Raw genomic sequence first — 14,965 nt, forward strand, 5'->3', positions numbered from 1 at the left:
AGCCAAAAAACAAAAATTTGATAAAAATTCACAAACCTGCGGAAAAAGGCAAGTTTTTTCACTTTGATTATTTTGACAAGAGCCTGATTCCACCATGCTGCCTCACAAATGTTTTATCCGCTCTGTCAAAATCATAATATTATTCGGAGACAAAAATAAAATGTACAAGGAATTGAATTTAAAAAAGCTGGACACGTTGTGAAATTGTTGTACGGCAAATTTCTCAAAACTAGTGAGAACTTGTGTTTTATTCTCCACCCATTTTCAACACTTATCAAACAAATGCCAATGGACAGTAGGCTACATTTCTGACAAAACATTTAGCTGTCTGAGGGAGGTGGCAAACTTACAATGAACATTTGTGAGGCTTGCTGACAAAATCAGTTACTTCTCACAATTCACAAAAGAAGATATTGGCCAAAATCAACACTAGGGTCAAATTTGTAGGTTTTCTATAGATGCAATATTCATTAAGTATTAATGCCTTTTGTTATCATACTTACAAATCGTAAAAATTTAACCTATAAGCATGAGATATCTAAATCTATTTCCATAGGCTCAAATCCGAGAAGTAACTCATTTTGTCAGCACGCCTCACATTTTTTATAACTGGAAAAAAAAAAATCTTTACCGTGAAAGTGTCAGGGGTTGCAGGATCAGTAAGTGGCCTGATCAGGTAAATGTTCCCAGACCGGTAGTCCACAGCGAAGTATGTCGAAGGTGTTTGCAAAGTGTATCCAACGACACCATAGGGGGCCTGAGAACAAATATAAACCAAGCTAGAGACAGAGTGAGAGGGAGAGAGACACAGAGAGAGAGACACAGAGAGAGAGAGACACACACACACACAGAGACAGAGAGAGAGAGAGATAGAAGAGAGACAGAGAGATAGAGACAGAGAGAGAGGGAGGGAGGTAGAGAGAGAGAGAGAGAGAGAGAGAGAGAGAGAGAGAGAGAGAGAGAGAGAAAGAGAGAGAGAAAGAGAGAGAGACAGAGAAAGAGAGAGACAACATTTGTGTGACCTTGAAGGTGGGAGGCATATATACGCATATATTTGTGTGTTTGCTTGTGTTAGTATAATGCTATTCACTAATATTTTGCCCCATATACTGTCAATCTATTTCACTGGACCATTAAGAAAGCTCATCCTTTCTTTTATCAACATAATCCATATTTTCCCGCAGAGAAAAGCTGAGATTTAATCTGCTGAAGTTTGTGAAATTCGTGAAGAAAAAAACAAAAAACAATCCTACTCACAGCTATGTTCCCCACATCAGAGAAAAACTCTAATCCTTATTCAGCGTCATGACTTGCCTTCGAAATAACCAAATTTTACGGTTAGAAAGGAATTTTTGTATAGTTCTATCTAGAAAGGGATTAAACTTCAACAAAAACATACCCCAGTATCACCGTCAGTGGCAACAACCCTGCCCACGATAGAAAGGATCTGGTCTTCATCCAGGGGTATGGTCTGGTTGCGCGAAGTGAACTGTGGTCTTTGCTGGTTCCGGTTGACGCGCACTAGTACAGAAGCCACATCCGAGAGTTGTGGGGTACCACCATCTACCGCCCGGATGGAGAACTAGAAACAGAAACCAGGAGAATCAGTTACTGAATAAATACAATGCGGTTCCCTGAAAAAAAAATCAGTGAGTTTCAGAAAGGAAGAAATAAAACAGCCGTTTTTACTTATCCCACAAGGTCATAGGCGAGTAAACACAGACACAGTTCCAATCTTCAGAAAAAAATTTTTTAATAATGCTGAGGGAGGTGGCAAACTTACAACGAACATTTTAGTTATTGGAAAAACAATCTTACCGTAAAAGTGTCAGGGGTTGTAGAATCAGAGTTTATTCACTTCAATTACATGTACATACTCCTCTTACAAATGTACTTCGAGCTGATACGCTCAGCTCTCAAATTCATGAAAATAAAAAGAAATAAGTAGGCCTAATATTGTCAAAAGTATATTCTTCACCCCACCTTGTATTCATCTTCCGTGCGTGATCTGAGACTCTGCGCCAGTGTCAAAGCACCGGTGGATGGGTTGATGCTGAAGAAGTTGGCGTACAGGGCGTCGTCAATAATCTCGTATCTTGGAGTGCTGTAGCGAGGCTGACATAGGCGTGGAGAGGAAAAAAATGGTAAGCAGTTTAAAAATAATAATAAATAGCATTTGTACAGCGTATATCACCGCTCGACCGCAAGCTCTTTACACTACATTATTACCTCAACCGACCATAGAACACTAAGAAGCATTCTCAGCTTCCCGGGAAGCATACAGTGCAAGCAGCTGATTGCGCTCAAACACTAACAAACTGACAGTTAATAACAATGTTAATTCTGAACTAGCAGTCTGCCAGCACCACACAATATTTTCAAAGTGAACAAACAAAGTGATCATATGTGAAGAGTGCTGACAAAATGAGGTGCTCCTCGGATTCAAGCCATATTGAAATAGATACATCATGCCTATAGGTGAAGTTTTTACAGTTTATAAGTATGAAATAATAAAAAGCATGTTATTCTTAAAGAATATAGCATCAATACAAAATCTACAAATTTGACCCTTGTGTCGATTTTTGGCCAATATCTCCATTTGTGGATTGTGAGAAGTAACTCATTTTGTTGCCACACCTCACATATATTTTTCTTTTTTTAGTATAAGATTTTCTTCTCCTGATTTTGAACTACGTACGAAGCAGATCAAACAACTCCTAAACTTTTGGGACAAGGACAGTACTTTCTGTGTTAAGAGTTTTCAATATAAAAAACAAGAACAAGAAAAAAAATTTTTTTTTTAAAGTAATTTTTTCTTTGAGAACAGACTTTCCTGATGTTGAAGTGGTACCCAATTACCTGCGCTCATGAAAGGAAAAATGTCTGAAAACACTAATCATAAATCAAGGACACAGTCTTGTGAAAAAGGAAGAAATAGAAAGTTGTAAATGACAGCATGTAGCCCAGATGGCTAGAAAAAGAAAAGTGAGGTATAAGGAACACACGTCATCCCAAACAACTACACAGAAATCACACTAAGACTAATGTGCACATTATTTCCAACAATAGAGGATCATCAGGGTCACCCCAGATAATCCTCATCATGATCACCATCACCATCATCATCATTGTATAAAGAAGGTATTAAAACAGTTAAGACCTTGTTGTGTTTCCAGAAATCATCATCATCGAGCGGTGATATGCGCTGTACAATCATCATCATCATAATCATCATCATCGAGCGGTGATATGCGCTGTACAATCATCATCATCATAATCATCATCACCGACTAAACAATTCCCTTTATTCTTGTTTCGTTTTTCTAGAAAACATAACAATTTGCACCATGTCAATACATTTTTACGTAACCTACAAATATCGGCACCAAAATCAGGACACAGAGAAACATTTTTTTAAAACTACAGAGAAATCAAATCCTCACATCTGTGTCCTGGTCATTTGCCCGTATGTTTGCTGGGATGGAGGAGCCCACTGTGGCGAGGTAGCTGATGTCTGGTACCACGTAGGTGCGCTCTGTGAACTCAGGTGGGAACACATTACGGATGACATTCACCGTGCAGCTGATGGAATCAGAGCGGCTGGCATTGTCTTTGTTGCTGGCAACCACTGTGAACTGCAGAATAAAGAAGAGGAGAAGGGATGAGTCAAGAGAAACTAATTCACAACCATGACAACTGGAAACCATGACAACTGGAAAGCATGACCCATGTATACCATGAAAAAAACCCCGATGTACCAGCAATGCCCTCCCCTGCTGGTGGGGGGCCGCGAAGTTTTACTTCGACATTGATGAAGCAGCCCATTTACAATTACAATTTTACTGTGCACAAGAACTCGAGATGTTAATGTCACCCCTCCAGGAATGGCCTAAAGACACTTCAATCAGTAGCAAGAACATGGTAATATCCCCCCTTTGGGAATGGCCTAAAGACAGTTCAATCAGTAGCAAGAACATGGTAATATCCCCCCTCCGGGAATGGCCTAAAGACACTTCAATCAGTAGCAAGAACATGGTAATATCCCCCCTTTGGGAATGGCCTAAAGACACTTCAATCAGTAGCAAGAACATGGTAATATCCCCCCTTTGGGAATGAACGGGTGAGTGAACAACATGAGGTCAACAATTGTACACTAAAAGCGGCACTCAACAGCAAGCACCGAGTCAAAGGTCACTCACTGTGTAACTCGGCTTGTTACTTATGTCCATGTATAGAGGATAATCAATGTAGACCTCGCCCGCTGCATTCACAGAAAAGTAGCCTTGATCGGCTGTGTTGGCAAATACTATGGACCAGTCAACTTCACTCTGAGAGCCCTGCGGAAGGAGAAAGAGAAAAATGTTGAAATTATTCAAAATTTAAGGATGCTAGTTTGTTATTCATTATTTCTGGATGTTTTTTAGGCTTTATTAACACAAATATTGGCCAGTCAAGTCAAATGTTCATGTTTTCTTGAACAGCAAGCTTACACTATATAAACTATTTCGACATTGATATACCCATGTTACTGAGCACAAAACAAGAAATGTGTTTATAAAAATAATACCTCTCTGAAAGGAGCACTTCTGGAAAGAGCCTGTCTAATACAATCGTTTTTGAAAGATGAAACTTACTGGTCTATCAGAATCGAAAACGCTGAAAGTGAAGATTGGACTAGTGATGGGGTCATCTTCAAACACGTCTCTGCTGATACTGCTCTGGTCAGGTCGTATGACGGGGTCGTTCAGGTTGCGCAGAACGTTGATGATGACAGAAACACCCCCGCTCAGACGCGGCTTTCCAAAGTCACTGGCAGCAATCAGAAGCTGTGCAAAGAGAGACGCCCACATGAAGAACATCAATAATTAATTTTCACATTTTTCTCTAAGGTTTTGTTTGTGATTGGCTTCTTAGTTTAGTTTTAGTAAGAGTTTTACGGCACTTGCAACACCATAAGGTCATATAAGTGCCGTGATTGGCTTCACAACAACAACAAAAAAATGCGTATAACAAATTGGTAAGACATTGTTCCTAAGAACATTTCAATGCTTGATATTGTTGAAAATATGAGTGAGAAGGGAAAAAATATGCCACAGGAACAATAATTATACCGTCTTGGGTCTTCTTTTCCATTGTTTGAGATTGTCTGTGTAACATATTACCCTAGTTGACAATAAGCAAAAGATTTATTCATTTTCTGATGGTGAATAAAATACTATTTCTCTGTCCACAGCACAATATCAACCCTTACAGGGAAAAAAAACAGTTTACTAATAGTACTGCAGTCTTTTATCTTTATGGCTCAAAATATAAATATCATAACTGTTGACTCTTCTTTTTTTTTTTATCATCACATTTGTACCATTCATGGGAGCACCCCGTCTCCCTTGGACCCCAGTTCTACATTCAAGTATTCAAGTAACTGCATCATTTCTAGCTTTAACACTTTGCCTCCTCATTTTGGAGAGAATCCAGAGAAACTGGGTGGTAAACATTAGAGCTGGGCGAAGAGTCGATTCTGGAACCGATTCCCACGATTAACACTACGAAAGTAAAGTTCCGTCTCCTTTAGGCGTAAAGCAACGGTTGCCAGTTATTTTTATCCTTAAAAATCTTCTCTTTTTTAAAGAATTATTTTTGAAAAAATAGAAGTTGGTGCTTCGTAGCGTTCCGATATCAAGGTTATCCTAAATCCTGAAGATGTTCGGAGCCAACCAGGAAAAAAATAACATTATTAGAAAGTAAGTAATTGGGTTCGGAGTCGATTCCTACGATCCCTAGCTTTCAATAATCGGGAACCTAGCCGCCCAGCACTAGTAAACATCGCCAATCGGCGATATAAGGGGGCAAAGTGTTAACGCTCAAACCCATGAATGGACCCACTTCTATTCTGTTTCACTATCCAAGAACTCACGGTATAAGGACTGATGTTGCTGGTCTGAAGACTGCTTGTCAAGGAGATGGCCCCTGAGGCAGAGTCAACTGAAAACAGTGTAGAGATGGGAGCCACACCAAGGAGAGAGTAATCGAAACTGCCAAATCTCTCTTCCTGTGAAATAAAAAACAAAGATCACTTATTCACCAACCCGTTACTGGCAGTGATTCATTATCTTAAAAGAAGTGAAGAGATGGATGATGATACCATGGTGGTTGAAACTACCTGTATGCCTTGCCACCGGTACATAGGTTAGTAGTGGTAGTATAGGGTTTTACGGCGCTCGCAACTGCAAAATGTTCATAGGTTAGCGAGACCGTATCTCCAACCAAGCCAGCCTGGGATAAAATGCATGCGGAAAACAGTGTTGACTACACGCGATGTTATTGATTATTTTGAAGATCTTTCTGAATTAGATGCTGGAAATGATGAGGACTACCCTGAATTGTATGTCTGTCCCCATTGTTTTATGTAAGAAAAATTCTGAAATAATGCAAACTGAGCCCAAAAATGTGAAATTATGCGATTCTGTTAATTTTAACAAATAAAGATAAAGGAAATAATCAGAAATTATTCAAAAAATTATCAAATTTTGCTAAGCAGGGAGCATAAAACCATGTATGTGGAAAGTGATTTTGATGATCTTATTGAGGTTCGTAATATAGCGCTCAGGAGTGGCAGCACCGTAGCCTCCGGAGGTTAGTGCTCAAACGGTTAATTAATAAATCTTCTGCTGGGAACATACCCCAGCATCACGATCGGTGGCATTGACGTTGAAGAGCACAGATCCTGGCGCAGTTGTCTCCGGCACCACGATGGTGTAAGAGCGAGTGGGGAAGGCGGGATTGAAGTCATTACGGACAAAAGAGATGGTGGATCTAGCTGAGTTGGTACTGCTTGCTTGAGGAATACCCGAGTCAGAGGCTGAGAAGTCCAGCTATGGGAAAGAAGAGATTAATGAAAACATTGTCACTGATAAGACATGACACATGGATCAGTCATCGTTGTAGCAAATTCATCTGCTGGTCCTTTGGAGAAATCTAAGAAACAACGACAAGCAAACATAATAATAATAATGTAGGTCATTTCTATGGCGCCCACTCCCGTGTGAACACATCTTGGCGCTTTACATAAATGTATGTATGTATGAACAATATTCACACACACGTGCAGACGTGCACACACAAACAAACACACACTCACGCACATTACATGTACACATTACAAGCACACATTACATGCAAACACGCACACGCACACGCGCACACTTACAAACACACACAAAGGGAACCTGCATGAGGACAAACAAAACATAATATAGTCATTAAGTCAAATTTCCTACTGATAGCCATATCAAAATAACATTTCATTATGTTCTCAAATTCTAGTCAGCAATCACACGCGTTTCAGTAATGAAGAAGTAGTGGCAGTAAAAGAAAAAGATAGAGACTCAAAAAGATTTCGCCTCTTTACTCAGTTTTTATTGATTTGAATTCCAAGAATGTCTGAAAAAGAAAGCTTACCACGCATGAAGAAACAGGCCTTGAGTCCACAAGGTTTCCAGTGGTGGAGACAACTCCAGTGTCTGGGTTGAGATTGAAGTACAGACTACAGTCGCCAGGGGAGTAGCGGCTCACGACAAAGTTCACATCAGTCTGGAAAGACACAAATATATATATATATATGAGGCTGTTAACACTTTCTTTCTTGTGCACACATTCCCTCAACGACAAAGCAAGATTTTTTGCGCTTGTAACATATTCAAGAATACTGCTGAAAGATTCAAACTTAACACTTTGCAGTCACACAGCCAGCAGTACAAAATACTCCATCTAGTCACTCTGCCAGGAGAGCGACTGCAACGGACTTCTCTGGCCTGGCGCAGACCGGAACGGATAATTTTCACCGTCGCATTATTGCACCAAGTGAACGCAAAGAGTTAACCGAAGTCTAAAAGGCATTTTTGTTATAGAAAATAGAAAAAACAATATTTCAAAATACGCAGTTTCTGATTGAAGACACCGGATCTACTGAAAACTGCTCAGTTTTTTTGCCAAACATGAAGTTCAACTCAAAACCAGGGCGCCAACAGGTTGCACAATAAATCCTCAACTATTCAAACCCCGTGGAAATGTATGGTCAAGAAATTAAAGTTTACAGATCATATTCCCCGATACATTTTGTATCAATACTATTTTTATATATAGTGCAATATGAAATGCATATAGAGATAAAACTATAAATGGCTGGGGCAAAATCCAGACTTTCAAATCCAGATTTCTTTTTAATTCCGGAAAATTGGCGCCTCTGTTGTGTGAAGGTGCAGTGTGGAGGATGAGCTAGCAGTTACAAGACTTACCCCATCCAACAGTTACAAGATTTACCCCATCCAACAGTTACAAGACTTACCCCATCCAACAGTTACAAGATTTACCCCATCCAACAGTTACAAGACTTACCCCCTCCAACAGTTACAAGATTTACCCCATCCAACAGTTACAAGATTTACCCCATCCAACAGTCACAAGACTTACCACATCCAACAGTCACAAGATTTACCCCATCCAACAGTCACAAGACTTACCACATCCAACAGTTACAAGATTTACCCCCTCCAACAGTTACAAGATTTACCCCATCCAACAGTCACGAGACTTACCCCATCCAAATCTTCAGCTTCCAGGGTGAACAGGGAGGTCCCAGCATCTAAATCCTCATAAATCGTGGTGTCATAGTTGGTGCGGGTGAACCGTGGCTCATTTGGATTACGATTCACATTAATGGTCACTGAAGAAGTAGCCTTCAGATTGGGCCGCAGGTTGTCATAGGCGATGACACACAACTGCAGGAGTGGTGAGAATATAGATCAAAATATTTCCACCCATATACACACGGAAACAAGCATATTTGAAGAACCCGGTAAATTTCTTTAACAATTTCTTTCTGTCAAGTACATATTTATACTGGTAGACAACAACATACTGCTAGATGCAAAGTGGCCAACTCTGAGGTTAAACAATTTTTAGCCGATATCTTTCCCAGGAATGTAAAGACCTATGTTCTCATAATTGAACTTTTTCTGTTCAAGCGACTGAAATGTTCTAAAAAGCTATCTAATTCCCTTGCTTTCAATGAAGGAATTACCCATTTATCTTTAGTACAGGCCAAGATATTTGCGATTGAAAGAGGTGGGGGGTCGCCTGTTTTGAGAGGTAAAATAGGTGACAAAATGGCCGCTAAAGAATGGTTATTTACAAAGCCTCAGAGTCTGTGGATACTGACAGTTTACATTTTTTGTGCCTTTAATCAACATTTTTCAACATGATTCACACTGAAATGGGTTCTTAAAAGGACATAGAAGGTATTGAGCCAAAAAACAAAATTTTCATAAAAATTGCCAAACCAGCAGAAAAGTGTCAGTTTTTTACTTTCATTATTTTGACGAGCACCCGACTTCACCACGCTGCCTCACAAATAGCTCACCTCATAGGACAGAGCCCGATCGGCAGCCACAGGCTGTCGCACAGTGACAATGCCCGTATCCTGAGCCACAGTGAAGTAGCTGTTGGCAGACAAAAGCCCACAGTTGGCCTCATACACGAGATTGCCCTGGAGGGAAAATTGAAAAACGGGAGAAAATACACAAATCAGAGTTACTCGTATTTCACTCCATGGCCCTGTACGGAAAACTGAAAATGGGGGAAAATACACAAATCAGAGTTACTTCACTCCATGGCCCTGTACGCAAAACTGAAAATGGGGGAAAATACACGAATCAGGGTTATTTCACTGCATCGCCGTGCATGGAAAACTGAGAAAAGGAGACAATACACTTATCAGAGTTATTTCACGGCTACATAGAAATTTCAATTTAACAAGAGTGGATTCTACCCTAGAAGGTCTGTTTTTTCTTATAAATGGTAAATAAATAACAAGAAGAATGTTAATGCTAAAAGCACATGCATGGAATATCTCGTTAGAATCTTTTCCAACGAACACTATTAAAGAACTGAACAAATCCAGGTTGATGACACATTAACTATCACAATGCCAATCACAGATATCCTAATTTACGTGTGAATCGATAAATAAGAAAGCAAAATCATCTAGCAGTACCAAGTGAGGTAAAACTCCAATAACACAAAAATGTTTTGCTCAGGTTTTACACACCAAGAACAGATTCTAAGTTTGAACAAGCCCTCGGGTGATGAAAGAAAGAATGCTGTTCCATCTGTTATCCGTCACCAGAATCAAAAACAATTATATTCCTCTCACTAGACACCACGTCATTAACAAAAGCATAAATTTGTTTATTCAATGGGAATGATCATTTGCCTCAATGACTTTGCTTTCTTGGCTTTCAGGATTTCTGTCAACAAAATAAGACAAATCTGCTCAAAAAGCAATAGGATAAAAGATTTTTAAAAAACAGAAGACTAGAGGAGATCAGGAGGGTTGTAATCCATGGCAAGTAAGCTTGATAAAGGCAGCTTTTCACCAAGAATGGATCAGATCAATAATAACAAAGAAAAAAGTAATAGATGCAAACCACACTCATCCCCACAAATGTCTATATGTACAGTGAAAAAAAAGTACCACATGGTCCCAGTCATCTAGACACTGCCACTGTCACCAGTAAAATAACTATACCTGTAAATCCGGATCGTCCGCTGATACTCGGTACACAAAAGTCGTTGCTGGGTCTTGGTAATTAATGGATGCACGATACTGGTTGGGGTTAATAAACACTGGTGTTCGGTCCTTCGTGATGGTAATCCGGACAGTGGCTGTGGCTGACTTCTCCTCAACAAAAGCCTGGTCCCGCACAACCACTTGAAACTGTGAAAGAGACATACAGAGTCCTTTATTCATCAGCTTACCCGCTGGGGTAGGAGAGAAGCACCCGACACAAAAGCCGTAATTCATTCCTCGGGAAAAAGACAGACACAATTTATGTAAAGTTACCTGGCGGTCTGATGAGTCAGGTCTGTCAGGGAGCCCCCGTCCAAGATAAGTGTTTTATAAGTAAATTTATAGACAGGGCGTTTTCGGCTGTGTATGAGTACTTATGCAGATACTATTGCCTGCCCATTGTTCATTCCTCCTCAAAGTAGTCGGTAAGAATAAATTAAATAAGTAAATCTAACTTATTTTACCTGATCTCATCTTTCAAGCTTACCTTACTTTACCTTCCTGGTGCGTGTGAAAATAGCACATTATACTGACACCTCTTCAACAACACACACACAGCAGTCATGCTAGTTAGGTCTCTTATTTCCAGCTCAGTTACATTTTTGTCCTCTTCCCATTTCAATTTTGTTCCATTTATGGATGAACTTCAATGAATCCATCCTCTTACTGAACCATAACATTAATATCCCACAGTCAACACAGAAGTTTGTTTTGTAGGCTCCAAAAAACCTTAGAATTAGAGACAAAATTCATGGAGAAGATTGTTTATTCAACTTCCTCTACAACTTCTAATACTTCATAACTCAAAGCACTTTATCATACTTCTTCATAACTCACCTCCACAAGGTCGAAAGAGATTCCGGTCAGTGGTCTTGCGACTGAGACGAGACCTGTACTTCTGCTTACATGGAAGTAATCTGCTCTGTCTGGATTTACAGTTGACGGGACCTTTGTGTACAGCAACACATCCTGAACACACACAGAAGGGAAACGGAAAGAGGGGGTAAAGACATGTTACAAGGTATCACTCATTCGGATGATCATTTCACTCATTCAGATGATCGTTTTCTGTAAGCCCAAAACAAGTAGAAAATATTATCCTGCACAACCTAAAGTTCAAAACTATCAATTAACTGATATAGAAAACAAAGCATCGTAACCACAATTGAAGTCAAAGTCATCAAAAAGGACAAGAGACACAGCTTTTTTAATATCATGCTGTTGACCTTTCTCGAGAAGTTCAAGTGATGTCAAAGACTCAAAGCAAAGACTCAAAGCAAAGACTCAAAGTCCTTCACCAAAAATCAGAGGAAATCTAAATGAATTTAGTGCATGTCTTCAGGCTTCGAGTTCTGAATCAATTTATTTATTTTAAAGCCATTATGAAACATAATGATCAACCTTTAAAACATACAAGAAAGTTTGCTGAAAGTCTTTGAATATGACCATCTCAACTAAAGACATCAAAACATTTAAAGAATGCAGTAACTTTTCACACCGATAAAAAGCCAACATACCCCATCATTATCAGAGGCATTCACTCTGACAACAGACGATCCAAGGAACGCATCTTCGCTGATTTCTTCCTCGTAAAGAGTCGGAGACAGCACAGGTCTGTTCAGATTTCTCCTTACAGTAATGCGAGCAATAGCAAAAGCTTCCTGGGTAGTGACGGCGAATGTTTTCTCTGCTTTCAGACGAAGCTGTATAAGAGGAATTAAAATTTGAATAACTGAGTTATATATATTTTTTAAATTCTTTTTTAATAGTAGAGGGTTTTACGGCGCTCGCAACTGCATAAGGTCATATGATCGCCAAGGGGTGGGTGTCAACAGAGAAGTCTTTACAGTGAATCAGACTTAGACTGCTCACCTCTCTAGCTTCAACAGCACAAGGTCTGCTTCGACTATCAAGGCACCCCGGAAATAGCAGGTCACAAGAGAGTGACAAACATACAAAAGAAGTAGAGGAAAATGACAATAGTGAGGATTAGGAAAGAAAAAGCAGCAGTTCCCTGTTGTAGATCAGGCACAGTTGTGAGCATGACATGAGTCAGCCCATTTACAATTCTACTATGCTTGAATGAGAAATGTCCCCCCCTTTGAGAATGGCCTAAAGACACTTCAGTCAGTGGCACTGCCCCGGGGGGCAATAACTGAGATAGATCCAGGATGATTATTTTTAAGAAATTAAAAAAAAACATTCAATTAAAAGTGCTCTACTGCAGTCTCAAAGGCAGAATTTCCTGGTCAGAGGAAAAACAAAGAACAGACTGTATACTGACAAGAAAGTACTCACAAACAGTCATCTATTTTACTTGATTGTTTGTTTGAGTAGGAGTTTTACAGCACTATCGACTCGCTTTTGTTCATGTAAGTGCTAAAAAACATCTTGCTGTTGCAAATCTAGTTTTGTATTAAAAGGACAGACAGACACTTATGAAAACCTTTGCAATTTTGGTAAAAGTTAAACTTACATGTGTATTTACAATATTAATTTCAGCGTACATATATTTTTATATGTGTGTGTGTGTATATATATATATATATATAGTATACATATGTATATCTATATTTTTGGAAACAATCCAATCTCTAATAAAGGCCTAAATCCGTGCTCAGATCAACGACGTCGAAAAGAGCCTTAACATCCCTGCATCTGAAGTATTTCACACACACATGATGAAAATCGACACACTCCACCTGGACGTGCCGAACGGTGAAATCTGTGTTGCAAGACTATTTTTTAAATGTAGCACTTAGACACGCGAATGCATACCATGTACAGGGTATTCTTGGACGCATCCAGGCGGAGATCTTTTTTCACAAAAATGCGACCAGTGGTGGTGTCAATGTCAAAGTACTCAGGCCCAGTGCCTGTTCCAATGATGCTGTAGGTGATGTTGCCCTGCAGGAAAAAGAAGACCAGGTTCTTGTCAGTTTTAGTGCAGTAAAGATTAAGGTTCACCATCATCATCATCATCATCATCATCATCATCATCATCATCATCATCCTCATCATCATCATCATCATCATCATCATCATCATCATCATCATCATTATTATCATCATTACCTTTCTCACCTTGGATACACCCCACACCCTTTCTCTCCCCCCCCCCCCCCCCCCCGCCCCCAAACCACATCCAATCCCTTCCAAAACATAATTTTTGCAAATTAAAATAAGTCTAGGACAACAAGATCAGAATTTTCTGGTGCACTATGTCTCATTATAACCCCAAAAGCTTGCCTCCATCTTCTAAATGGCAGAAACAAACGCTTAGTCATTACTAAAAAAACTTGGTTCGGGAATAGTTCTGAAAAAACAAGCAAAACCTAGCACCAAGTAGAACTAAACAGTTGTCACTAGTATTGGACTCTCCCGCATCCGATGGGGAACAAGGTTATTAACGTCAGACGCTATTGGGGTTAAAAGAGTTGAAGCAATTGTTGCTTGCATTTTGCTTCTCTATGTGAGGCTTGCTGACAAAATAAATTACTTCTCACAATCCACAAAAGGAGATATTGGCCAGAAATGAACTCTAGGGTCAAATGTGTAGGTTTTCAATAGATGCAATATTCATTAAGTATTAAATGCTTTTTGCTATTTCATACTTACAAATTGATAAAAATTTAACCTATAAGCATGATGTATCTATGTCCATAGTGCTCAAATCTGAGAAGTAACTCATTTTGTCAGCACACTTCACATATATTCTATAGTAGACTTTATATCTTTATATGCACAGTAATTAGCAATGAAAAAGAAAAAAGAGTTGTGAACAAAATCACGGTCCATACCGTTGGGGTTGCAGATGCTGATGTGAACGGCACATTGACATCGAAGGTCTCAGCAATTATTGCATCAAAGGTATTGGCCGTGAAGTCCAGTGTGCTGCCATCTGTGGTCACGCTGATTAGCAGGGAGCACGTAGCAGTATTGGAGGGAAAGCCACCGTCACTTGCAAGGACATTAAGCTGGGAAATGAAGAATAAAAACAAAACAATTGAAATATAGCTCTCGCTGAGAAAGAAAGCTCTTCTTTTTTTTTCCTTTGTCAGAGTTTTACGGCCCTCGTAACTGCATAAGGTCATATGAGCGAGTGGGCCACATTAAACATTTTCAGTTGAAAACTTTTCACACTAGCAGAATATATGAATGCAAAAAGGCATATGGTTTCCTAAAAGACAAGAGACAATATGTGCTTGTGTAAAATCAATGTAAATATCTATAAATAGCAGGGTTGAAACACAAGCAGTGAAATTCCCTTAAAGACTTGGGGATCACAGGAGAAGGAGGAGGAGGAGAAGGAGGAGGAGGAGGAGAAGGAGGAGGAGG

General features: G+C 39.5%; 1 protein-coding gene across 1 annotated transcript in view; it reads right to left on the bottom strand.

Moving 5' to 3' along the window:
* Positions 1–14,965, bottom strand: part of LOC101847743 — a gene marked incomplete in the record, with an annotated part of 240,046 nt that overhangs the window by 137,031 nt on the left and 88,050 nt on the right. The window contains 16 exon segments of the mRNA XM_035970982.1: positions 632–757; positions 1,400–1,582; positions 1,984–2,115; positions 3,444–3,635; positions 4,200–4,337; positions 4,635–4,826; positions 5,915–6,049; positions 6,681–6,872; positions 7,459–7,590; positions 8,595–8,777; positions 9,419–9,544; positions 10,586–10,774; positions 11,465–11,596; positions 12,145–12,330; positions 13,406–13,534; positions 14,428–14,604. Of these exon segments, the coding sequence (XP_035826875.1) occupies positions 632–757; positions 1,400–1,582; positions 1,984–2,115; positions 3,444–3,635; positions 4,200–4,337; positions 4,635–4,826; positions 5,915–6,049; positions 6,681–6,872; positions 7,459–7,590; positions 8,595–8,777; positions 9,419–9,544; positions 10,586–10,774; positions 11,465–11,596; positions 12,145–12,330; positions 13,406–13,534; positions 14,428–14,604 (2,544 nt within the window).

The sequence above is a fragment of the Aplysia californica genome, unplaced genomic scaffold (assembly GCF_000002075.1).
Source record: "Aplysia californica isolate F4 #8 unplaced genomic scaffold, AplCal3.0 scaffold00353, whole genome shotgun sequence".
Taxonomy (NCBI): Eukaryota; Metazoa; Mollusca; class Gastropoda; order Aplysiida; family Aplysiidae; genus Aplysia; species Aplysia californica.